Genomic DNA, 26,950 nt, shown 5'->3' with positions numbered 1-26,950 from the left:
ACGTAACTTGACTTATTACTGATTGCGAATCTTAGGGCACATATCTTGATAGTACTTGTCTGAGGGTTATTGTGTGTCTTTAAATATGTTTAGGCACTACATTTGTCTACTTTGGCTCCCAGGTGTGATCTCTGCACGTTATTGTTGCGTTACTTTATTTTATTTTATTTTACTTATTTTCTTTTATGTTTTATTCATTATCTGTTCTTTATCATATTCTATATGGATATAATGGTATCTACTCAGCATGTATGATCTGATTTTCATGGAGCATATTATTTCTGTGCCATTTTATGTATGCTGTAAGATGTTCACGATTTCTTTCATTGTGAATAAAATACTTTGAAACTAAAAACTACCATGATGCCTAAACATAAAATGTCTGCTTTAACATCTAGTATAATGCTTTAACTCTAGGATATATGTCTGATATACTCTTGAAATGTATATAAATTGGCTATCTATTGTCAATCTGATGTAACATTTACTACTTGTATTGTTTTTATACGGCCTCTTTGGCAGTTATACCGTACAATACTCTGTACTTTTATTGTTTTAATAAAAATTTATAAATTGAAAAAAAATAATTAAAAAATATACCATCGGATTTGAGTTAGATCGTGAAACTCAGATCCAACAGTATATTCTAACACAGAGGCGTTCCCATAGTGATGGGGACGCTTAAGGTTAGAATATACTAAATGAACTGTGTACATGACTGCCCCCTGCTGCCTGGCAGGTGCTGCCAGGCAGCAGGGGGCAGACCCCCCCTCCCTCCCCCCCCCTGTATTTAACTCATTGGTGGCCAGTGCGGCCGGCCCCCCCCTCCCTCCCTTGTATTTAACACATTGGTGGCCAGTGCGGCCGGCCCCCCCTCCCTCCCTTGTATTTAACACATTGGTGGCCAGTGCGGCTGCCCCTCCCTAATTAAAATGACCGACCCCCCATCATTGGTGGCAGCGGAGAGTTCCGATCGGAGTCCCAGTTTAATCGCTGCGACTCCGATCGGTAACCATGGCAACCAGGACGCTACTGCAGTCCTGGCTGCCATGGTTACTTAGCAATTTTAGAAGCATTATACTTACCCGCGATGTCTGTGACCGGCCGGGCGCTCCTCCTACTGGTAAGTGAAAGGTCTGTGCTATAAGCAATGCGCCGCACAAACCTTTCACTTACCAGTAGGAGGAGCGCCCGGCCGGTCACAGACATCGCAGGTAAGTATAATGCTTCTAAAATTGCTAGGTAACCATGGTAGCCAGGACTGCAGTAGCGTCTTGGCTGCCATGGTTATCGATCGGAGCCCCAGCGATTAAACTGGGACTTCGATCGGAACTCTCTGCTGCCACCAATGATGGGGGGTCGGTCATTTTAATTAGTGGGGGGAGGGGGGGGCCGGCTGCACTGGCCAGCAATGTGTTAAATACAAGGGAGGGAGGGGGGCCGGCCGCACTGGCTACCAATGTGTTAAATACAAGGGAGGGAGGGAGGGGGGGCCGGCCGCACTGGCCACCAATGTGTTAAATACAAGGGAGGGAGGGGGGGCCGGCCGCACTGGCCACCAATGAGTTAAATACAGGGGAGGAAGGGGGGGACGGACTGGCCACCAATGAGTTAAATACAGGGGGGAGGGAGGGGGTCTGCCCTTTGCTGTCTGGCAGCACCTGCCAGGCAGCAGGAGTCAGTCATGTACACAGTTCTTTTAGTATATTCTAACCTGAAGCGTCCCTATCACCATGGGAACGCCTCTGTGTTAGAATATACTGTCGGATCTGAGTTTTCACAAAGTGAAAAATCAGATCTAAAAAGCTTTTATGCAGACTGATCAGCAGATCCGTCTGTGTGAAAGTAGCCTACGGACAAGGATGACGGACACGGATGGCAATCTTGTGTGCATCCGTGTTTTTTCACAGACCCATTGACTTGAATGGGTCCGTGAACCGTTGTCCGTCCAAAAAATAGGACAGGTCATATTTTTTTGACGGACAGGAAACACGGATCATGGATGCGGCTGCAAAACTGTGCATTTTCCGATTTTTCCATTGACCCATTGAAAGTCAATGGGTCCTCGAAAAAAAACGGAAAACGGAACAACGGCCGCGGATGCACACAACGGTCATGTGCATGAGGCCTAAAGTAACGAACGCAAATTTCTGCTCGGACCTCGGGGCAGAGATGGTCCAGGGCTGCACTCCCACAGCGATAAATATAAGTGATTTCCAGCCACCGGTATTGGTAAAATCCATAACATTTAATTTTTTCTCCATTAAAAGCAGTTAAAAAAGATAAATACAAAACAGGCCTCACATCTCGCTAACGCGTTTCGGATACATGCTTGTAGCACACTTAATCATAGTCACTAGATTACTACACCAGTCAGGTTTTATGGCGGAAAGGGGGGAGAGGACACACCCAGTGGCTGTGATTGGCATACGATGAATACTAGCCACTTCCAAATTAACTCCTTGACCACCATAGAAAACTAGACTGTGTGTGAACAGGACCCTAAAACGACTGCCAAATGAACACAAAATACAACAAAGCATTTCCTTACATAAAATTTAAAAACTTTGTGCGCTGACACAACAATACACATGACCATCTTCAAACATAAATTAATAATGTAAGATTAGATCTTGTTTTCTATTCAATCCATGGGGGACACATGATTTAAGCTTAAATATCCAAAAAGCCTCACGATTAAAAAGTTTTTTCTGTAGATCTCCACCCCTTTCATATAATCTTACTTTTTCAATACCCTGTACCATAATGTGACTCACATCCCCTCCATGATGGTGTAAGACATGATGGGAGACTGCTGAAATATGGCGGAACGTGTTTGTGTTTTTATTGTCATCTCTGATTGCATCCGACAAATGCCGTCTAATCCTAATTTTTAAGGGGCCAGATGTACAGTTGTGGCCAAAAGTTTTGAGAATTACATAAATATTGGAAATTGGAAAAGTTGCTGCTTAAGTTTTTATAATAGCAATTTGCATATACTCCAGAATGTTATGAAGAGTGATCAGATGAATTGCATAGTCCTTCTTTGCCATGAAAATTAACTTAATCCCAAAAAAAACTTTCCACTGCATTTCATTGCTGTCATTAAAGGACCTGCTGAGATCATTTCAGTAATCGTTAACTCAGGTGAGAATGTTGACGAGCACAAGGCTGGAGATCATTATGTCAGGCTGATTGGGTTAAAATGGCAGACTTGACATGTTAAAAGGAGGGTGATGCTTGAAATCATTGTTCTTCCATTGTTAACCATGGTGACCTGAAAAGAAACGCGTGCAGCCATCATTGCGTTGCATAAAAATGGCTTCACAGGCAAGGATATTGTGGCTACTGATAAAGACGCCCTAAATTAGGGCATTTTAGATACACTCTGGTGTTCCAGATCAATGTACCCCCAGGGGGCTAATATCCACGCGTGGTTGAGAGACTGAACACTGACACAGAAGTTGGTCAAAGCAATCTCTAACTTTTATTACATCAGGTAAGCCCCATTTTTCCCTCCCCCCATTTTCCTGCTCTTATCTCAGGAATGTTTCTGTGTGAAGGAGGGGGGGGGGATGAATTTCTCTATTTCACAGTTCCTGACCATCTTTTTGTCCCTCCAGTTGCCATAAATCGACTTGCCGCTCGGTGCCATGCCTGTGCTGCACCTAATAATCCTTCATCATTCCGCTTTCCCTGACAATGCTCTGTTTTCTCACTCGTTAAAACTCCCCCTTCAACATCACCGGAGTTCTGATGCCCTCAATCTGTAAGCTTTAACTTCACAGTTTCTTACAGATTTTCATCCCTGTTGCCAGCCGGGCGACCTTCTGTCCGGGGCCACCCTTTCTCTAACATTCTTTGTCACAATTCTTTCAATTCTCCATATCACATCCTATAATCTCCCTTAACTTCTTATCATTCTTCACATGTTGACTTCCTTCTTCTCTCGCTACAATCTGAGGAGCAGTATATTCTCTGGACTGCCCTCTTAACAACAGTATTTCAGACTGACACACACACAAAACAGAGGAGTGATCAGCACCTTTAACCCTTTCCTCCGCAGACAAAGGATTCACCCTCCCCACTGTTTTTTTTTCAAATCTGACTATCACGTCTGACTAGTCAGCCGGGACTCCCCGCACGTCTTCCCCAAAACCAGGGGTCAGGCGGGCTCCGTCGCGTCTTCCTGGGGGTCAGGTCAGGTAGTCTCCGCAGTCTTCCCCTTGATCAATGAGTCATGTAGAACCACCATCTTTCTAGGGTCAGGTCAGGTAGTCTCCGCAGTCTTCCCCTTGATCAATGAGTCATGTAGAACCACCATCTTCCTAGGGTCAGGTCAGGTAGTCTCCGCAGTCTTCCCCTTGATCAATGAGTCATGTAGAACCACCATCTTCCTAGGGTCAGGTCAGGTAGTCTCCACAGTCTTCCCCTTGATCAATGAGTCATGTAGAACTACAGTCTCCCTGGTCAGGTCAGCCGGAGTTTCTTTGTCCCACACCTCAGCGCTACAGCGCCCCCTTCCAAACCAGGAGATTACTGTCCCCTCCCTTTGTCTGTGGTTTTACCGTCTGTGCTCAACTCCCTCCTCACATAAATCAGACACACACAAAACATATACACACCAGAGTGATCTATGATTTCAGACTATTGGTTCAATAGACTCTAAGCTTTCAGCATTACAGCCGACTACTATACTTACATCAGTACCACCCCACAGCGGACTGAGCTATCTGAGCATGACGAAGTAAATAGCAGAAAGGCAGATGAGATAAAAAGTTTTCTCACCTTTCTTTGTGGTTGCAATCCTCTCCCCTCTGCCGTTCGTCAAGCTCAGGGGCCCGTCTTGTCAGCTGTTTGATGCTACATTCGCTCAGAATCCCTTCGTGGTCGCCATTTTGATAAAGACGCCCTAAATTATGGCATTTTAGATACACTCTGGTGTTCCAAATCAATGTACCCCCAGGGGGTTAATATCCACGCGTGGTTGAGAGACTAAACACTGACACAGAAGTTGGTCAAAGCAATCTCTAACTTTTATTACATCAGGTAAGCTGTATTATACATCTTCAAAAGAGGGCAGTCCTCTCTGAGGCTAAAACATTGTTTCATTGGTCAAAAAGGAAAAAGTGATGAGAGAGGCGATAATACACCTGCATCTGCACACTGGACCCTACTTTGGAATGTGAACTAATGTAAACATCTGGTTACCATCGCCATTTTGTAATGGCTTCTATTCTAACAATAATACTGCATACGTCATATGTGACACTTCAAAGAGGTGCTTCTCTATAGGCAGTGAATAATACACTGCTCAAAAAAATAAAGGGAACACTTAAACAACACAATGTAACTCCAAGTCAATCACACTTCTGTGAAATCAAACTGTCCACTTAGGAAGCAACACTGAGTGACAATCAATTTCACATGCTGTTATGCAAATGGGATAGACAACAGGTGGAAATTATAGGCAATTAGCAAGACACCCCCAATAAAGGAGTGGTTCTGCAGGTGGTGACCTGACCACTTCTCAGTTCCTATGCTTCCTGGCTGATGTTTTGGTCACTTTTGAATGCTGGCGGTGCTTTCACTCTAGTGGTAGCGTGAGACGGAGTCTACAACCCACACAAGTGGCTCAGGTAGTGCAGCTTATCCAGGATGGCACATCAATGCGAGCTGTAGCAAGAAGGTTTGCTGTGTCTGTCAGCGTAGTGTCCAGAGCATGGAGGCGCTACCAGGAGACAGGCCAGTACATCAGGAGACGTGGAGGAGGCTGTAGGAGGGCAACATCCCAGCAGCAGGACCGCTACCTCCGCCTTTGTGCAAGGAGGAACAGGAGGAGCACTGCCAGAGCCCTGCAAAATGACCTCCAGCAGGCCACAAATGTGCATGTGTCTGCTCAAACGGTCAGAAACAGACTCCATGAGGGTGATATGAGGGCCTGACGTCCACAGGTGGGGGTTGTGCTTACAGCCCAACACCGTGCAGGACGTTTGGCATTTGCCAGAAAACACCAAGATTGGCAAATTCGCCACTGGCACCCTGTGCTCTTCACAGATGAAAGCAGGTTCACACTGAGCACATGTGACAGACGTGACAGAGTCTGGAGACGCCGTGGAGAATGTTCTGCTGCCTGCAACATCCTCCAGCATGACCGGTTTGGCATTAGGTCAGTAATGGTGTGGGGTGGCATTTCTTTGGAGGGCCGCACAGCCCTCCATGTGCTCGCCAGAGGTAGCCTGACTGCCATTAGGTACGGAGATGAGATCCTCAGACCCCTTGTGAGACCATATGCTGGTGTGGTTGGCCCTGGGTTCCTCCTAATGCAAGACAATGCTAGACCTCATGTGGCTGGAGTGTGTCAGCAGTTCCTGCAAGACAAAGGCATTGATGCTATGGACTGGCCCGCCCGTTCCCCAGACCTGAATCCAATTGAGCACATCTGGGACATCACGTCTCGCTCTATCCACCAACGTCACGTTGCACCACAGACTGTCCAGGAGTTGGCAGATGCTTTAATCCAGGTCTCGGAGGAGATCCCTAAGGAGACCGTCCGCCACCTCATCAGGAGCATGCACAGGTGTTGTAGGGAGGTCATACAGGCACGTGGAGGCCACACACACTACTGAGCCTCATTTTGACTTGTTTTAAGGACATTACATCAAAGTTGGATCAGCCTGTAGTGTGTTTTTCCACTTTAATTTTGAGGGTGACTCCAAATCCAGACCTCCATGGGTTAAAAAATTTGATTTCCATTTTTTTTTTTGTGTGATTTTGTTGTCCGCACATTCAGCTATGTAAAGAACAAAGTATTTCAGAAGAATATTTAATTAATTCAGATCTAGGATGTGTTGTTTTTGTGTTCCCTTTATTTTTTTGAGCAGTGTATATATATCATCAAGCCATATGATTGGCTTACACATCTCCACCACACTCTGCCCGCAGCACTTTGCCCCCCTCTCTCTCCTCTCCAGCCTTGAAACAAAGAGAGGGGTGGGGGGGAGGCACTTGGAAAAGAAAAAAGTTAACTCATTACAGTCCTAGTTATACAAAAAATATAGAATATAATTCACACATCTTTAACACTACTAAGATTGCACCTCAATTAACAATTTATAGGATCATCAAGAACTTCAAGGAAAGAGGTTCAATTCTTGTTAAGAAGGCTTCAGGGCTTGCAAGAAAGTCCAGCAAGCGCCAGGATCGGCAAGCGCCAGGATTGTCTCCTAAAGAGGATACAGCTGCGGGATCAGAGTGCCACCAGTGCAGAGCTTGCTCAGGAATGACAGCAGGCAGGTGTGAGCGCATCTGCACGCACAGTGAGGCGAAGACTTTTGGAAGATTGCCTGGTGTCAAGAAGGGCAGCAAAGAAGCCATTTCTCTCCAAAAAAAAATCAGGGACAGATTGATCTTCTGCAGAAAGTTTGGTGAATGGACTGCTGAGGACTGGGGCAAAGTCATATTCTCCGATGAAGCCTCTTTCCGATTGTTTGGAGCATCTGGAAAAAGGCTTGTCCAGAGAAGAAAAGGTGAGCGCTACCATCAGTCCTGTGTCATGCCAACAGTAAAGCATCCTCCTGATACCATTCATGTGTGGGGTTGCTTCTCATCCAAGGGAGTGGGCTCACTCCCAATTTTGCCCAAAAACACAGCCATGAATAAAGAATGGTACCAAAACACCCTCCAACAGCAACTTCTTCCAACAATCCAACAACAGTTTGGTGAAGAAAAATGCATTTTCCAGCACGATGGAGCACTGTGCCATAAGGCAAAAGTGATAACTAAGTGGCTCGGTTACCAACACATTGACATTTTGGGTCCATGGCCTGGAAACTCCCCAGATCTTAATCCCATTGAGAACTTGTGGTCAATCCTCAAGAGGCGGGTGGACAAACAAAAACCCACTAATTCTGACAAACTCCAAGAAGTGATTATGAAAGAATGGGTTGCTATCAGTCAGGAATTGGCCCAGAAGTTGATTGAGAGCATGCCCAGTCGAATTGCAGAGGTCCTGAAAAAGAAGGGCCAACACTGCAAATACTGACTCTTTGCATAAATGTGATGTAATTGTCGATAAAAGCCTTTGAAACGTATGAAGTGTGTGTAATTATACTTCACTACATCACAGAAACAACTGAAACAAAGATCTAAAAGCAGTTTAGCAGCAAACTTTGTGAAAACTAATATTTGTGTCATTCTCAAAACTTTTGGCCACGACTGTACATATTGGAGTTGGCAAGTTTAGCAGGTAATCAGGTAAACTACATCATATGTGCTACAGTTGATGTATTGTTTATACATGTATGTTTTGTTCTCTGTGCAAGAAGTAAAGTCTTTTGATACGTGAATAACAGAGCAGCAGGTACGGACATTGTGGCCACATTTATATGTACCTTTATATTGTAACCAAGTTTTATTTTTGCCAGTGCTATCTCTAAATAGACTGGGGGATAAAGTATTACACAATGTTTTTCCTCGTCTCGCTACACACTGAATTCCCATACTGACTACTTCAGCAAAACCTGGGTCCATTTGAAGAACTGACAGGTGTTTTTTTTCATAATTTGGCAAATTTTATTACATTGTGGACTACATGGGGTTGAAAACACCACTCTGTTTCTATCCTGTGATTTCCCTTTGGGTGTGTCCACATCTCTAAGTAATTCAGTTCTGTCTCTCTGACTAACCAGTTGTAAGGCTCTGTTCACACTCCAGTCAGGATAACTGCGTCTTATTAGTCTCTGAACTATATCAGTGGATTATTTTTGATAGTCTTGTTAAGATGTACAATTCCGCTTTGCTCCGACTAGTTCACCTACAGGTATACTTTTAATTGTATGTGCAGGATGACATGATTTACCATGGAGTATAGTGTTACCTGCCATAATTTTTCTATAAGTGGATGTAATAATCCTCCCTGTGTCTGGTGAGTCTGTCAGATTCAAATCAAGAAAGGAAATTTCCAAAGGATCACAATGATATGTAAAGCACAGATTATTTGTGTTATTATTTATATATTTTATGAAATCCGGTACGGTCGCCACATCTTCGACCCATATAAACAACAGGTCATCGATATAGCGGCTGTACCACTGCAGGTGGTCAATAAATGGATTGTTGTCAGAGAACAAATGTTGATGTTCCCACAAACACATGAAAATATTTGCAATTGATGGCGATACCTTCGCCCCCATAGACGCACCAGATATTTGTAAAAAGTGTGAATTGGAAAACATAAAATAATTATGCGTCAACAAATAATGTATGACTGTGCATAAGTAATCCCACAAAGTTGGAGTGTAATCGCTATATGTTAACAAAAACCACTGTAACGCAGATATAGCCTGATCCTGGGGTATGGAAGTGTATAATGCTGTAACATCAGCACTGACCCATAAAAACTCTTTTCCCCACTGGAGGTTATGTATTGCTTGTAGTACATGCTTTGTGTTACGTATAAAACCATGCATGGATACAATTAGTGGCTGGAGTAGTCTGTCAGCCCACTCAGACAACCTTTCATTCAGTTATTCAATGCCTGAGACTATAGGTCTAAGTGGTGAAGGGAAACAATCTTTATGAACCTTGGGCAGGGCATGAAAAATTGGAAGGATTGCATATGCGGGAATCAAATATTCAGATTGTTTAAGAGTAATAACACCACATTGTAGCCCTTCCGCTACCAGTCTTTCCAATTCTTTTTTAAATATTTGTGTAGGATCTGACATTAGTTTTTTATATGTTGACATGTCTTGTAACATTAATAAACATTGTTTTTCATACAGACCTGCATCCAAAACAACAATAACACCCCCCTTGTCTGCTTGCTTTATAATTATATCATCCAGTTTACTTAATAAGGTCAGAGCATCTCTTTCCATTCTGGAAAGATTGGACATTCTTATGATATTAGTGTGGGACTTATTCACATCATATAATTTGACCAAGTCCCGATCTACTAACTCCTGAAAACGATCAAGAGGTGGTGACCTGGAGTTAACTGGATAAAACAAGTTTTTTTTGTTATAAAAGCAGTAGACCTACTAATATTTTTGACATTAACAGAATCACTACGTAACATTAGTAGTTCACATGTAGTTTCTACAATGGGTTCATTTATGGGGGGTTTCCACTATGTAAGCCCTAGTGATGATCAGCATAGGCAATATTCGAATTCACAATATTTTGCTAATTTTTGGCCGAATATTCACCATATATTCACAAATTTAAGAATTCGTGATCTCCAGTCATTGTTTACTTGATTGTGAAAATCGGCAATGTAATATATTCACAATAAATTTGAGATTAGAATCTTCAACACTATTCGCGAATACAAATATATAGCACTATAAACTAAATAAGTGGCGATATTCGCGATTAAAAATTCATGATTCGATTATTCGCGCTTAACACTAGTAAGTCCCACAAAGCGACTTCAGACCTGAACTGGTCCCTAAAAAGTGGGTTTTGGAAATTTCCTTAAAAATTTTAAGAATTGCTTCTAAAATTCTAAGCCTTCTAACGCCCTAAAAAAATTAAATGACATTTACAAAATGATGCTAACATAAAGTAGACATATTGGGAATGTTAAGTAATAAATATATTTCTGTTTTAAAAGCAGAGAAATTGAAATTTAACAAAAAGCTATTTTTTCAAAATTTTTGGTAAATTTAGAATTTTTTTTATGAATAAAGGTGAAATATATTGACTCAAATGTATGAATATCATGAAGTACAATGTGTCACGAGAAAACTATCTCAGAATGGCTTGGATAAATGTTCCAAAGTTATTACCACATAAAGTGATACATGTCAGATATGCAAAAAATGGCCTGGGCAGGAGGGCAATAACTGGCCTGGGGTAGAAGGGTTAATAGGGGAAGATGCCTGCCTGTGTTTATACACACACAAATGCACATAAAATAGTATCAAAAGAAGCAGTGGCTTGATCTGAACAAGCTTTGAAAATTTTTCCTTTTTTTTCCGAACTCCTCAGTACGTGGATGTGCACATTGCTATATAGATTAAAAATCAGGGGGCACCATCAAAATGAAGTTAGCTGGAGCCTTATTGTAAACCAAACTACAGTATTCTCTTATGTGGTAATTTTTATCCACAGTGCTGTCTGTAATTGTATTGGACTCTGTCTTGGTGCCAATTAAAAAAAAAATATTATGAAAAATAGTTTTATGAAAAATCCATTTATCAAATCTGTGTACCCGACCTCTCTTATATTGCAGTGGACTTGACAATTGCAGTTTTTTTCTAAAAACAATACTTGAACATTTGATTTTGATCTTATTGTCTTCAGCAAACTGTGGAAAACTGACGTATCTTCCAAAAATCCTTCGCTATTTGGAGCTCAGGCAGTTGGAACCTCATCCGGGACATATATTGCATACTCAGACCATTTGAAAAGGTCACACCAGATTTGAGAATAGAGACAAGGTGCAACTATTGCTACCAATATACACTGCTGTTGATGCACTAAAGTACAGTTATTTCTACATTTATTAATGGTAAAACATCTGTAACATGCATTTGGAAATCAAGACAACGCAAATGGACAACCCCAAAGTATATGCTGCTGGTGATGTACTAAAATATGGTTATTTGTACAACTTATGGGGAAAAAGGTGCAATTGGACGTGTATCTTCTACATTTAAGAAACTTACATATTTGGTTTCTCGTCCAGCTGATTTCAGGGGAGGCCTTGGTATCTGTAAAAGAAAGGGAGTAATAAATATTTTATTTTTTACTTTATTTTGCATTGAAATCCCACAACAAAAATCAAACTATTGTCTAAAATAAATCTGAAAAAGTTTGCCATCAAAAAGTTTGCTAAACATCAAAAAAAAAATTTTTTTTCACATATCATTATTAGAGCTGATATAATTAAAAAAAAATTGAATCGGCCAGTTCGCCAAATTTTTTTAAAAAATTTGCTTCGATCCGAATTTATTTGCGGCGAATCACTGCAGAGAGCCTTTATTGGTGTGTAGAACACTGTGCCTTGCAGTAACTTGCATAGGGAGTCTGCTGTGGTAGTGAAACAATACTATGAGTCAGTATGACAAGCACATGACAGGTGTAGCTCTTAGAATCACTGCAGTCACACGGCCAAAACTGACCAAATAACTCAAGTATGAACAAGTACGTTAGCGTCCGTTTACACTGTCGTCAGCTGATTCCACATAGATGTCTACATAACCTGTTCTATTAAACGCTTATAAAAGTAGAGCCCCCCCAGACAGAGTGGAGAGGGTGTCAGCAGTAAGTTTGTGTTGACATCACTGATTATTTTGCCCTTCCTCTGATCCGTCAGAACAATAACCCCCAAAAAACAAATCCTGTCTGTGGAGCATCTGCCTTCAGTTGGTCAGCATTTGGTCAGTGATCCATCAGTATTGCTAAAGCCAAAAAAAAAAAAACAGGAGTGGATATAAAACAGAGATGACACGTAAAGGTAATATTTGCATCTTTTCTGTGTTTTGTAAAAAAAAAAATATATAAATCACAGAAAAAAACAAAGATAAAAACATCCTGCACGGTATGATAAATAAATGTGCGGATGTCCCTGGCCACATTCATGAAAAAATATAAAAAATCTGAGACATTTAGGCCTCATGCACACGACCGTAGTTCGGGTCGGCATCCGAGTCACAGTTTTTGCGGCACGGGTGCGGACCCATTCAATTCAATGGGGCCGCAAAAGATGCGGACAGCACTCTGTGTGCTGTCCGCATCCTTTGCTCTGTTCCATGGCCCCGCAAATAAAATATAGCATGTCCTATTCTTGTCCGTTTTGCGGACAAGAATAGGCATTTCTACAATGGGCAGCCCGTTACGTTCTGCAAATTGCGGAAGGCACACGGGCGGCTTCCGTTTTTTGCGGATCCGGGGTTTGCAGACCGCAAAAAACAGAACGGTCGTGTGCATGTAGCCTTAGCCAAAATATTTTGATCAAAACACATCTGTGCCCACCTACCAGGTGCCAAGGTGGTCTCAGGTCAGGCGGGTCCTATGCTAAACCTACCTAATCCATTGGGCTTCTATGTTCAGCAGTGCAGACCCCGCACATATGGTGTGCTGCTCCTAGTCGTCTCCATGTGCATCAACCAGCCGATGGGAGGAGGAGCAAGCACACCTATATGTACCACCTAATCATAGTGGTCTATTAGATAGGAAGGGAAAAAGTGCAAAGGAATGCTACTCCCAAGATAAAATAGGAGCGCAGTCACACTTGAAGGTGATACTCCCTCAAGCATATACTACATAAACAAAAAAAAATCACAGAAAAAACTAAGATAAAAACATCCTTCACGGTATGATAACTAAATGTGCGGATGTCTCCGGCCACATTCATGAAAAAAAATAAAAAATTCACTTCAATGGGGCCGCAAAAGATGCGGACAGCACTCTGTGTGCTGTCCGCATCCTTTGCTCCATTCCATGGCCCCGCAAATAAAATATAGCATGTCCTATTCTTGTCCGTTTTGCGGACAAGAATAGGCATTTCTACAATGGGCAGCCCCTTACGCTCTACAAATTGCGGAAGGCACACGGGCGGCTTCCGTTTTTTGCGGATCCGGGGTTTGCGGACCGCAAAAAACAGAACGGTCGTGTGCATGTAGCCTTAGCCAAAATATTTTGATCAAAACACATAACTAAATGTGCGGATGTCTCCGGCCACATTCATGAAAAAAAAAAAATCACAGAAATAAGGTAATAATGCACTTAATAAAATAGATGCAAGCATTATTTATGGACAAAGTCCTCCCTCTGATGTGATAAAATCTGACACACTTAGCCAATATATTTTGATCAAAACACATCTGTGCCCACCTACCAGGCGCCAAGGTGGTCTCAGGTCAGCTAAATCTACCTAAGCCATTGGGCTTCTTTGTTCAGGAGCGCAGACCCCTCACATATGGTGTGCTGCTCCTAGTCACCTCCATGTGTATCAAGCAACCAATAGGAGGAGGAGCAAGCACACCTATATGTACCACCCAATCAAGGCGGTCTATTAGATAGGAAGGGAAAAATTGCAAAGGAATGCTACTCCCAAGATAAAATAGGAGCGCATTCACACTTGAAGGTGCCACTCCCTCAAGCATATACTACATAAACAAAAAAATCACAGAAAACTCCTGCTTTTGGCTACCAAATCATAAGCCAATTCTGATGCGACCATACAGGCCTTAAAGCTGCTACATAGACAGGATCCGTTGAGCGTCTCATTTTTCTTTCCTTCCTTCTGACAGATCAGAAGAAGTGTCAAATAAATGATGATGTCAGGCAGCCCGAAAGCCAAAAGAGTGGACCAGTCATGAAGTGTGGAAGGGTGGGAACAGCATGAGAATTCCACAGAGTGAACCTATGACATAGTGGTGAGGTGGAAGCAGAGTGAGGAGACCAGAGAGGGCCCAATGACAGGGTCTAGAGGTGGCGGCAGTATGAGGAGGCCACCGAGTGGCACAATGACCGAGTATGGAGTTCGCATCAGCATGAGGAGGTCACAGAGTGGCACAACGACAGAGTCTGGAGGTGGCAGCAGCATGAGTAGGCCACAGAGTGGTACAATGACTAAGCAGGAGGTGGCAGCAGCTTGAATAGGCCACAGAGTGGCACAACTACAGAGTCTAGAGGTGGCAGCAGAATCAGGAGGCAACAGAGTGGCACAATGACTAGTGATGAGCGGCAGGGACAATATTCGAATTCGCGATATTTCGCGAATATTTGGGCGAATATTCGCCATATATTCGAGAATTCGCGAATTCATGATCTCTAGGCATTATTTTCTTGATTGCGAAAATTCGCCTAAAATTCGCCTAAAGAATTCACTTAAAAATTTGCATGAACTGGTATTTTAAAAAAACTTATATTTGCAATTATGAATATATTTAGCGATATTCAAAATATTCGTGAATTCTCGAAGTGCCGATATTCGCGATTAAAATTTACATTAAAATATTCGTGATCAACACTAACAATGACAGAGTGTGGAGGTGGCAGCAGCATGAGGAAGCCACAGAATGGCACAATGACAGAGTGTTGATCGACCAAGATACTTCTGGGGGAACCTGCCTGGCATGAACAGGCCTCTAGTAGCTACAGACAATGACAAGACAAAGCGTCAAGATAGCTTTGAGCACGAAAGAGTTGCGAAAATCATCAAGAAACTTCACTAAAGATTTTACCGCATATAACCGCAGCTCTGACAGTAGAAATTTTTAGTTTTTCGACCAAAATACTTCAATAAAGATTTTACTGCATATAACCGCAGCGCTGACCACTGAATTAATTTTGTTTTTGACCGACATACTTCACCACATTTTACTACAGTTCTGAACGCTGTAAAAAATAGTTTTTTCCACCAAAAGACGTCGCAAAAGATTTTACCACATATAACTGCAGCGCTGAATGCTGATTACAATTTGTTTTACCACCGAATTAAGTCACAAAAGATTTTACCGCATATAACTGCAGTGCTGAACGCTGAATACAATTGGTTTTTCCACCGAAATACATCAATAAAGATTTTATCGCATAGAACTGCAGTGCTGAACGCTGAATAAAATTTGTTTTTACTCCGAAATAAGTCACAAAAGATTTTACCACATATAACTGAACACGGAGATGGAGAGGGTGCTTGGATTCCCCCCCCCTCCCCCACTATACGGACATCTCAGAAATTAACTGCTGTTTCCCGACAGCAGCTCCAGGGAAGGTCATGGAGCGTCTCGGTCATCCGGCATCTATTCGCTCCGCTGAAGGATGATTTTGAAAGTGTGTAGAAGCCTTATGGGACCCCCACGCTGCAGATTTATCATGGAGACATCATGGAGATTTTACTGCAAATAACTACAGCGTTGAGCTCTGAATAAAATTAGTTTTTCGACCGCAATACGTCAATAAAGATTTCACCACATATAACTGCAGCACTGAACGCCGATTACAATTTGTTTTTCCACCGAAATACATCACAAAAGATATTACCGCATATTACTACAGTGCAGAACGCTGAATAAGTTTTGTTTTTCAACCGAAATATGTCACAAAAGATTTTACCACATATAACTGCAGTGCTGAACGCTGAATGAAATTTGTTTTTCCACCAAAATACGTCACAAAAGATTTTACCACATATAACTGAAGCGCTGAACGAAGAATACATGTTGTTTTTCGACCGAAATACTTCAGTAAATCTGTAAAGAATACATCAAGGCAACTGGACTTACTGTAGATTTCTTGAAAACGTTTCACTCGTTCTTCCAACGAGCTTTCTCAATTCTGAGAAGATTTTACCACATATAACTGCCGCACTGACTGACTGCTACCGCCGCTACTTCCGTGAACCACTACAACACTACTTCCTGGGTAGGTAGGCTGCTATGAAGCAGGTGCTCTACCCCGGGCACGTTTGGATCCTGACCTCCCACTGCTGCCATCCTGCCACCATATAACAGCCGCCGACGTGAACTGAGAATGTATTTTTCTGTTTGTACTGAAATAGGCCACTATATGCTTTCATCAGAATCAACTGCAGAAATGCACTGAGAATATATTTTTCTTGTTGTACTTGAATACGAACCTATACACTTTGACCAGAAAAAACTTAACAAGTGAAGTGCGTATATATTTTTCTTGTAGTACTAAAATACGCCCCTATACGCTTTCACCAGAAATAACTGCAACAGTCAAGTGCATATATATTTTTCTTTTTTTACTGAAATACGCCTCTATGCACTTTCACCAGAAATAACAGCAACAGTACAGTGCGTATATAGTTTTCTTTATTTACTGAAACACGCCCTTATATGCTTTCACAAGAAATAACTGCAACATTGCAGTGTGTATATATTTTTCTTGTTGTACTAAAATACACCCCTATATGCTTTCAACAGAAATAATTGCAGAAGTGAACTGAGAATATATTTTTCTTGTTATACTGAACTATGCCCCTATACGCTTTCACCAGAAATAACTGCTGAAGTGACTTGAGAATATACAGTATTTTTCTTGAAATAGGCCACTACACGCTTTGACCAGAAAACAATTACAGTGAAGTGTGTATATATTTTTCTTGTAGTTCTGAAATACGCCCCTATACGCTTTCACCAGAAATAACTGCAACAGTGCAGTGCGTATATATTTTTCTTTATTTAATGAAATTCACCCCTTTATGCTTTCACCAGAAATAACTGCAACAGTGCAGTGCTTATCTATTTTACTTGTAGTACTGAATAAGATACTAAGATATAAGCCACTAAAGGCTTTTCAACATAACACTTGCAGCCCAATAACAAAAAGCTGCAATGACAGAGCTGTCTAATGACTATTTGGATCCCCTAATTGTTCCCTGCACTTGTAAATCACTTTCCTATCAATGTCCTTAGCGCCTTCTGATGTCTCTTCCTGCACTAAGATGCTGTGAAATCATTCTTATCCTTTCCCTGCACTTATAAATCTTTTTTTCTGTCTTTATTTTCCACAATCGTTTTTCCACTTGCTGTCCCTAGCGTCTTCCCACATCTGTCCCTGCACTTTGAATGATGGAAAATGGCAGAATCTAAAATGGCTGCCGTATTTATATGGCTGTGACATCACAGGGCTGGCTGGCTGCTAATTGGCTGCACGCAGGCATGTCAATCTAGGTGATTCTGCCTTCCCAGAATTCCTTGCCCCAATTCCTCACTCCTCAAATGTGTAGCTGCCATTTTAGGAAAATTGCATTTTGCATTTAGAGTTGAGCGGAAACCTGGATGTTCGGGTTCGACGAGTTCGGCCGAACTTCACAAAAAAGTTTGAGTTCGGGACCTGAATTTGATCCAAACTTGACCCCGAACCCCATTGAAGTCAATGGGGACCCGAACTTTGGAGCACTAAAATGGCTCTAAAAAAGTTATAGAAAGGGCTAGAGGGCTGCAAAAGGCAGCAAATTGTGGTTATGAGCAGGGCAAGTGCTCTGCAAACAAATGTGGATAGAGAAATGACTACAAATAACCTAAAATACGTAATAATAAAAAATAATAATCTTGATCTAGGAGGAGGAGGTCCATATGGAGTAGGAGGTTGAGGAGGCGGTGGATGTGGCGTTGTAGGTGGAAGCGGCGGTGGAGGAGGAGGAGGAGGTAGCCAACACTTGTTTTTGTTTTTTATTTTATTTTATTTATTTATTTTTTTGTTCTAATTTGGGTAGATAAGAAATTTGAAATGGGGTATATTAGTATGCGTCCTCAATAACACTGGAAAAATATATATAATTATATAAGAAGACCGCTAAAACAAAATAACAAATCTTTATTATAATATTCAGATAAAAAACGAGGGGTATCTACCCATACTGCAATTAGCAATTGAATGAAACAATGTATGATCACTGATTTGTGGGACCTAGTGAACCACTAACACCACTCAAAGAGGGGTATGTACGTGATAGTGGTATAATAAGTGGGTCCCATAAACCAATATCACCAACACTGAGGGGCAAAACACCACCTGGTCATGTGTGTGGACCAAAGTGGGGTAATAGACAACCGGATGACTGGTGCCAAGAGTGTAGCGCCAGATATCCCGGTATTAGCAGGGAGTGAGGGCCGCTGTGTTTGACTGGTGTATCAACAAACACTGACTCCCCTGCCACCGTCACATATGATATATGCTCAATGCCTTTCCGTGCAACAAGTGCACTTCATCAGGAGAAAGATGCACCGTAGCTTGAGCCCCAACAACCTCTGATGTAAGGTGTAACCTGAGGCTAACACAAAGGACAGATGTAGGGTTACCTGCCTATGACCGAAGACCTCTAGTGTGAGGCACTGCACGATCACTGGAACCTACAAGCCTGCTTAGGCTGAACACCTCTAAACTGAGGGGCAGCGTGCTGGTGTGCAACAGAATCGGCACTATGATGGCCGCGAAGTGGCTCGCAAAATGCAGAGTTTAAAAGGGCAAAACCCCGCCCCGGTGGACATGCTCCCGCACTGGCAGCCAATCCGGCCAGGAGACACGGCTTGGAAACAACCATTGGATGAACAGGCGGGCGGAGCCATATGAGTCCCGGGAGTCCCGGGGAAAGCGCAAATACGCCGCAATGTAAGGGGAACTAAAAGGCGGCTCTGCATGAGCATAACATTGGAGTATCCTACTGTAAGGTAATATCAGTGAACGGAATAAATGCACATAAATACATATTGCACGAAGTACATAGGTACATATTGACAAAGTGCAAAACAAGTTAGGAGCTAGATGAACACAACGATTATATATTATATAGATGACTAGAAAGCGTGGAAGTAGCACATATGGGACAAAATACCTAAATAAACGGCACATAAGAGATAGCCTCATTAAGGCCGAAAGGTTTAATAGTATTAAGTCTAAAGATCCATCGTACCTCTTTCTGCAAGAGGATGCGGTCACAATCACTGCCCCTTGATGTCATCTTTACGAGGTCAATCCCCTGAAATTTAACAGAGGCCACTCTCCCGCTATGACATTCAGACACGCGACGTGCAATCTGTGTATCTTTCAACTTGGTGATATCCGCAATGTGCTCACCTATACGTCGTCTGAGCTCCCTAATAGTCTTACCGACATATTTGATGCCACAAATGCATGTCATCAAATATACACTGCTCAAAAAAATAAAGGGAACACAAAAATAACACATCCTAGATCTGAGTTAATTAAATATTCTTCTGAAATACTTTGTTTACATAGTTGAATGTGCTGACAACAAAATCACACAGTGCTCCTCCTGTTCCTCCTTGCACAAAGGCAAAGGTAGCGGTCCTGCTGCTGGGTTGTTGCCCTCCTACGGCCTCCTCCACGTCTCCTGATGTACTGGCCTGTCTCCTGGTAGCGCCTCCAGGCTCTGGACACTACGCTGACAGACACAGCAAACCTTCTTGCCACAGCTCACATTGATGTGCCATCCTGGATAAGCTGCACTACCTGAGCCACCTGTGTGGGTTGTAGACTCCGTCTCATGCTACCACTAGAGTGAAAGCACCACCAGCATTCAAAAGTGACCAAAACATCAGCCAGGAAGCATAGGAACTGAGAAGTGGTCTGTGTTTACCACCTGCAGAACCACTCCTTTATTGGGGGTGTCTTGCTAATTGCCTATAATTTCCACCTGTTGTCTATCCCATTTGCACAACAGCATGTGCAATTGATTGTCACTCAGTGTTGCTTCCTAAGTGGACAGTTTGATTTCACAGAAGTGTGATTGACTTGGAGTTACATTGTGTTGTTTAAGTGTTCCCTTTATTTTTTTGAGCAGAGTATTACACCCACTGACTTGCAGTTGAAAAATGACCTAATAAAATAGGTTTTGTCAGATGTACTGTCAGTAAAACTTTTAGCCTTGTCTATAAAACCACAGAACTTACAGGATCCACAAGGTAACGTACCAGTAAGAGAGGTACGTAACCAGGACTGTTGTTTAGGACTTTGGTATAGACTATGTGTCAACATGTCTCATAAGTTGTTGCTACGTCGATAGGTAATTGATGGTCTGGATGGAAGCATACTACCAACATCTGGATCAGATTTAAGTATGTCCCAGTGATCAATAAGGACTTGGCGTACAGCCTCATGTGCACTATCATAAGTGCCAATGATTCTGACAGTGTTATCACCGACATCCCTATTTATAGGGGACAACAAGAGATCCCTGTTCGTATTCAGCGAATGTTGATACGCCTGCCTCAACAATCGCTGTGGATAGCCATGCCGTCGAAATCTGTGCTGTAAGTCTTTCGCAGCCACCTTAAAATCATCTAATTTAGAACAATTCCTCCTCACCCTCAAGTATTGTCCCTTTGGGATCCCTCTTTTCAAAGCCAAAGGTTGCCCACTTTCCCACTTTAACAAGTTGTTGGTGGCCGTGGGTTTCCTAAATACATTGGAAATGATTTGGCCAGACGCAGTCAGCGTGATAGTGAGATCCAGAAAGGAAATGTGGGTGGGATTGATCTCAGACGTAAAAAATAGCCCTAGTTGGTTAATATTGAGGGCTGCAACGAACTCCTGGAAGGAATCACTGTCACCCCCCCCCACAGGACCAACACATCATCGATGTATCTGATCCAGAGGGGGATGACAGACGTGAATCGCTCCATACTCTCTGTCATCCCCCTCTGGATCAGATACTTTGACAATGGCTGGGTGAGGCCGGTATACATGTCTATTCTGCACAAAGTACGGACAAGTCCTGTCGGATCCCTGCCTGGTTCATTTTATTGAACATGAGCTTGTCTCTTTGATAACCACCTCCAGCCATGCTAAACAAACGTTCAGACAATACACTGGCTGCAAGGCTGGCCAGCACCTCTAAGCCTCCAAGGCGTAAAGGGAAAGCTCAGGCCATGTGCCCAATTTGGAGACCCAGAAGTTGAAGGGGGCAGACCCATCAGTCAGTACGTGTAGGTGTGTGCGCACATACTGCTCCACCATGTTGCACATCCCCGTGATGGCCTTGATCCAATTTGATATCTTCCCTATCAACTTTCGATGTTATTTTATGCGCCTACCATGGTAATCATGGGTAACGGGGAATCAGGGTTCCATGCCGGAGAGGGAGCCTGAGAAAGCGATACCACATGCAAGGGAGGTCAATGGCTGAAATGTGATCGAGTGGAAATGTGGGACAAGTTGTTAAAGCAGAATTATCGAATGAAAGCACGTCAATTAAAGACGAATTTTAGAAATTTAAGTCCCTGTCACCTATGCAGAGCAGGGGTTTTTCAAAGGCAAAAATGTGTTTTCGAATTTTTATTGCGAATATAGGTACTTTGGAAATTTGCGAATATTTCGAATATAGCTATATATATTCGTAATTTCGAATATTCGAATATATATATATTTTTTTTAACAGTACACATGATCCCTCACTGCTTCTAGCTTGTGGGCCAATAAGAAGGCTGCAATATACTTGACTTTAGGAGTAGTAGTGTTTGCGAATTTTGCTCTATATTAGTTTTTTTTTTATATTCGCTATATTGCTAAATATTCTTGTTTTAGAATATTACGAATATTCGAAAAAACTAAGTTATAGCAATATAGAGAATATTCGAAAAAATCGAATATAGAGCAATTTAGCTAATATAGTGCTATAACCTTCTTTGTCTAATAGTTGTTGTCACGGATGGTGTACAGGAAACAAGACAATGCAATATAATCAATGACTCACTGGATCCACAACTAAGGAACAAAAGGGAGACCCCTGCATGAGACCTGCCACTCTCCCTGACTGCTCAGCCTATGCGAACACCCCAAAGGTGGATGGGCGCATATCCACGTACCTCGGCTATCTAATACCTGAAGACCCTACAATAGTGAGGGGACACGACCACCGGCTCCCTACACTAGACACGGAGGGAGTCAGGGTCTCCTGAAATCCAGCAGACAGAAAATCACAAATAAAGGAACAGCACTTATCTTGCAGAGGACTGGGAAATAGGAACAGCATGCACACACACTCCAGGAAGTTGTATAAGCCGCACACTACTGCATTATGGGGAGGAACTTAAAGGGAAGGAATCAGTCCAACTGCATGACAGCTGAGATAGACTAACGAGATGAGGAACTGAAACCAAAACAAAGAAACTCAAGGAGGAGGATCTGGAAGGCTCCTGTCAGAGCTTCTCAGCTGTCTGGTTGTGACAGTACCCCTCCCTCTACGAGTGGACTCCGGACACTCAGAGCCCACCTTCTCAGGATGGGACCTATGGAAAGCCCTGATGAGACGAGTGGCCTTAATGTCCGTCACTGGGACCCACATCCTCTCCTCAGGACCATAACCCTCCCAATGAACGAGGTACTGGAGAGAACCGCGGACAAGACGAGAATCCACAATCCTAGAGACCTGAAATTCAAGATTTCCATCAACCATAATCGGAGGAGGAGGCAAAGGCGAGGGTACAATAGGTTGAACATAAGGTTTCAATAAGGACCTTTGGAAAACATTATGGATCTTCCAAGTCTGAGGAAGATCAAGACGGTAGGCAACAGGATTGATGACAGACAGGATCTTGTAAGGCCCAATAATCCTAGGACCCAACTTCCAGGAGGGAACCTTCAATTTGATATTTTTGGTAGACAACCACACCAGATCACCAACATTCAGGTCCGGACCAGGCACACGTCTCTTATATGCCACACGCTTATATCTCTCACTCATGCTCTTTAGATTATCCTGAATCTTTTGCCAAATAGATGACAAAGACGAGGAGAATCTGTCCTCATCAGGTAAACCAGAAGACCCCTCTCCCGAGAAAGTCCCAAACTGCGGATGAAACCCATATGCACCAAAAAATGGTGACTTATCAGAAGACTCCTGACGACGGTTATTTAAAGCAAACTCAGCAAGGGACAAAAAAGAACACCAATCCTCCTGATTCTCCGCCACAAAACAGCGCAGATATGTCTCCAGATTATGATTGATGCGCTCTGTCTGGCCATTTGACTGCGGGTGGAAAGCAGAAGAGAATGACAACCGAACCCCCAAGCGAGAACAGAAAGCCTTCCAGAATCTGGAAACAAACTGCGTGCCCCTATCAGAGACTATGTCTGAAGGAATACCATGCAATTTGACAATGTGGTCAATAAATGCCTGCACCAGCGTCTTAGCATTGGGCAAACCAGGAAAAGGGATGAAATGCACCATTTTGCTAAAACGGTCCACCACCACCAGAATCACAGTCTTCCCCGAGGAACGAGGCAAGTCCGTTATGAAGTCCATGGACAGATGTGTCCAAGGACGGGACGGAATAGGTAAGGGAAGGAGAGGACCTGATGGCCGTGAATGAGGGACTTTGGCACGAGCGCAAGTCTCGCAAGCTGCCACAAAACCCTCAACCGACTGCGCAGGCCACCAGAATCTCCGAGCGATGAGATACAGTGTGGCTCTTGCCCCCGGGTGCCCAGCAAGGACCGTATCGTGGTGTTCCTTAAAAATCTTGTGTCTCAAAGCGAGAGGCACAAACAACCTGCCAGGAGGACAAAGATCAGGAGCCTCTGACTGGGCTGCCTGCACCTCTGCCTCCAATTCAGGAAAAAGAGCAGAGACCACCACACCTTCAGCCAAAATGGGACCCGGGTCTTCAAAATTCCCACCTCCCGGAAAACAACATGACAGGGCATCTGCCTTCATATTCTTAACCCCAGGGCAGAATGTGACAACAAAATTAAACCTTGAAAAGAACAAAGACCATCTGGCCTGTCTCGGGTTCAGACGCTTGGCTGACTCCAAGTAGGCCAGATTTTTATGGTCAGTAAACACGGTAATAGGGTGTCTGGCTCCCTCTAGCCAATGGCGCCATTCCTCAAAAGCCAACTTGATGGCCAACAATTCCCTATCTCCCACATCATAATTTCTCTCTGCGGAGGAGAGTTTCTTCGAGAAAAAGGCACATGGTTGCCATTTGGCAGGAGAGGAACCCTGAGACAAGACCGCACTCACCCCTACTTTAGAAGCATCAACCTCAACTATGAAGGGTAACGAAATATCAGGTTGTACCAGGATGGGAGCGGAAGCAAAACTCTCCTTGATATTAGAAAAGGCCTTACGTGCCTCTACCGACCAGGAAGAAAAATCTACCCCCTTTCTGGTCATATCAGTGAGTGGTTTAACAACAGAGGAATAATTCAAAATAAATTTCCTGTAATAATTGGCAAAGCCCAAAAAACGCATCAGCTCCTTCTGATTCTCAGGAAGCTCCCACTCAAGCACAGCGCGGACCTTCTCGGGGTCCATGCGAAAACCAGAAGCGGAGAGAAGAAACCCCAGAAATTGAATTTCTGGAACCGCAAACACACATTTTTCCAGTTTTCGCGTATAATTTATTCTCCTGCAGGATGAGCAAGACCTGACGTAAGTGTTCCTTATGAGTCTTGAAATCAGAAGAAAAAATCTAAATGTCATCCAAATACACTAATACAAATTTTCCCATTAAATGATAAAAAATGCTGTTCACGAAATGCTGAAAAACGGCTGGGGCATTCATCAAACCAGAAGGCATAACCAAATTCTCAAAATGGCCCTCAGGGGTATTGAAAGCCGTCTTCCATTCGTCTCCTTCTCTGACCCTGACCAAGTTGTATGCCCCTCTTAGGTCTAATTTGGAAAAGACTTTAGCCCCAACAACCTGGTTAAACAGGTCCGGGATCAGAGGAAGCGGATAAGGGTCACGAATAGTGATACTGTTCAGCTCCCTGAAATCCAGACAAGGTCTTAAAGAACCATCTTTTTTCTTAACAAAGAAAAAACCAGCGGCAACAGGTGACTTCGAGGGTCGTATGTGTCCTTTTCTCAGACTCTCAGAGATATAAGCACGCATAGCGACCCTCTTAGGTTGGGAAAGATTGTATAAACGAGATTTAGGCAGCTTGGCGCCTGGGATGAGATTAATAGGGCAATCGTACTCCCTGTGCGGGGGCAAATCCTGGACTCCCCTCTCAGAGAAGACATCCGAAAATTCAGAGAGGAAAGGTGGTACAGTCTTAGTAGAAACCTCAGAAACAGATGTCATGAGGCAATTCTCTCTGCAAAAGTCACTCCAACCATTTATTTGCCTTGCTTGCCAATCAATGGTGGGGTTATGTTTAGTGAGCCAGGGTAGCCCCAACACTAGAGGAGTAGGCAAACCGCTAAGGACGAAACATGACACATCCTCAACATGAGCATCACTCACAATTAACCACTTCAGCCCCCAGTGCTTAAACACCCTGAAAGACCAGGCCACTTTTTACACTTCTGACCTACACTACTTTCACCATTTATTGCTCGGTCATGCAACTTACCACCCAAATGAATTTTACCTCCTTTTCTTCTCACTAATAGAGCTTTCATTTGGTGGTATTTCATTGCTGCTGACATTTTTACTTTTTTTGTTATTAATCGAAATTTAACGATTTTTTTGCAAAAAAATGACATTTTTCACTTTCAGTTGTAAAATTTTGGAAAAAAAACGAGATCCATATAGAAATTTTGCTCTAAATTTATAGTTCTACATGTCTTTGATAAAAAAAAATGTTTGGGTAAAAAAAAAATGGTTTGGGTAAAAGTTATAGCGTTTACAAACTATGGTACAAAAATGTGAATTTCCGCTTTTTGAAGCAGCTCTGACTTTCTGAGCACCTGTCATGTTTCCTGAGGTTCTACAATGGCCAGACAGTACAAACACCCCACAAATGACCCCATTTCGGAAAGTACATACCCTAAGGTATTCGCTGATGGGCATAGTGAGTTCATAGAACTTTTTATTTTTTGTCACAAGTTAGCGGAAAATGATGATTTTCTTATTTTTTTCTTACAAAGTCTCATATTCCACTAACTTGTGACAAAAAAATAAAAACTTCTATGAACTCACTATGCCCATCACGAAATACCTTGGGGTCTCTTCTTTCCAAAATGGGGTCACTTGTGGGGTAGTTATACTGCCCTGGCATTCTAGGGGCCCAAATGTGTGGTAAGGAGTTTGAAATCAAATTCTGTAAAAAATGACCTGTGAAATCCGAAAGGTGCTCTTTGGAATATGGGCCCCTTTGCCCACCTAGGCTGCAAAAAAGTGTCACACATCTGGTATCTCTGTATTCAGGAGAAGTTGAGGAATGTGTTTTGGGGTGTCTTTTTACATATACCCATGCTGGGTGAGATAAATATCTTGGTCAAATGCCAACTTTGTATAAAAAAATGGGAAAAGTTGTCTTTTGCCAAGATATTTCTCTCACCCAGCATGGGTATATGTAAAATGACACCCCAAAACACATTCCCCACCTTCTCCTGAGTACGGCAATACCAGATGTGTGACACTTTTTTTGCAGCCTAGGTGGGCAAAGGGGCCCATATTCCAAAGAGCACCTTTAGGATTTCACAGGTCATTTACCTACTTACCACACATTAGGGCCCCTGGAAAATGCCAGGGCAGTATAACTACCC

General features: G+C 42.8%; 1 protein-coding gene across 4 annotated transcripts in view; it reads right to left on the bottom strand.

The window, feature by feature from the left end:
- LOC120998086 (muscular LMNA interacting protein) overlaps positions 1 to 26,950 on the bottom strand; it is a 401,012-nt gene that overhangs the window by 193,917 nt on the left and 180,145 nt on the right. For all 4 annotated transcript variants that reach the window (XM_040428571.1, XM_040428572.1, XM_040428574.1 and 1 more), the window contains one exon: positions 11,676 to 11,720. In XM_040428571.1, the coding sequence (XP_040284505.1) occupies positions 11,676 to 11,720 (45 nt within the window). The remainder of the gene's footprint in view (positions 1 to 11,675; positions 11,721 to 26,950) is intronic.

The sequence above is a fragment of the Bufo bufo genome, chromosome 4 (assembly GCF_905171765.1).
Source record: "Bufo bufo chromosome 4, aBufBuf1.1, whole genome shotgun sequence".
NCBI lineage: Eukaryota > Metazoa > Chordata > Amphibia > Anura > Bufonidae > Bufo > Bufo bufo.
The sequence above is the reverse complement of the archived record's forward strand: the minus strand, read 5'-3'. Positions and strand labels throughout refer to the sequence as shown.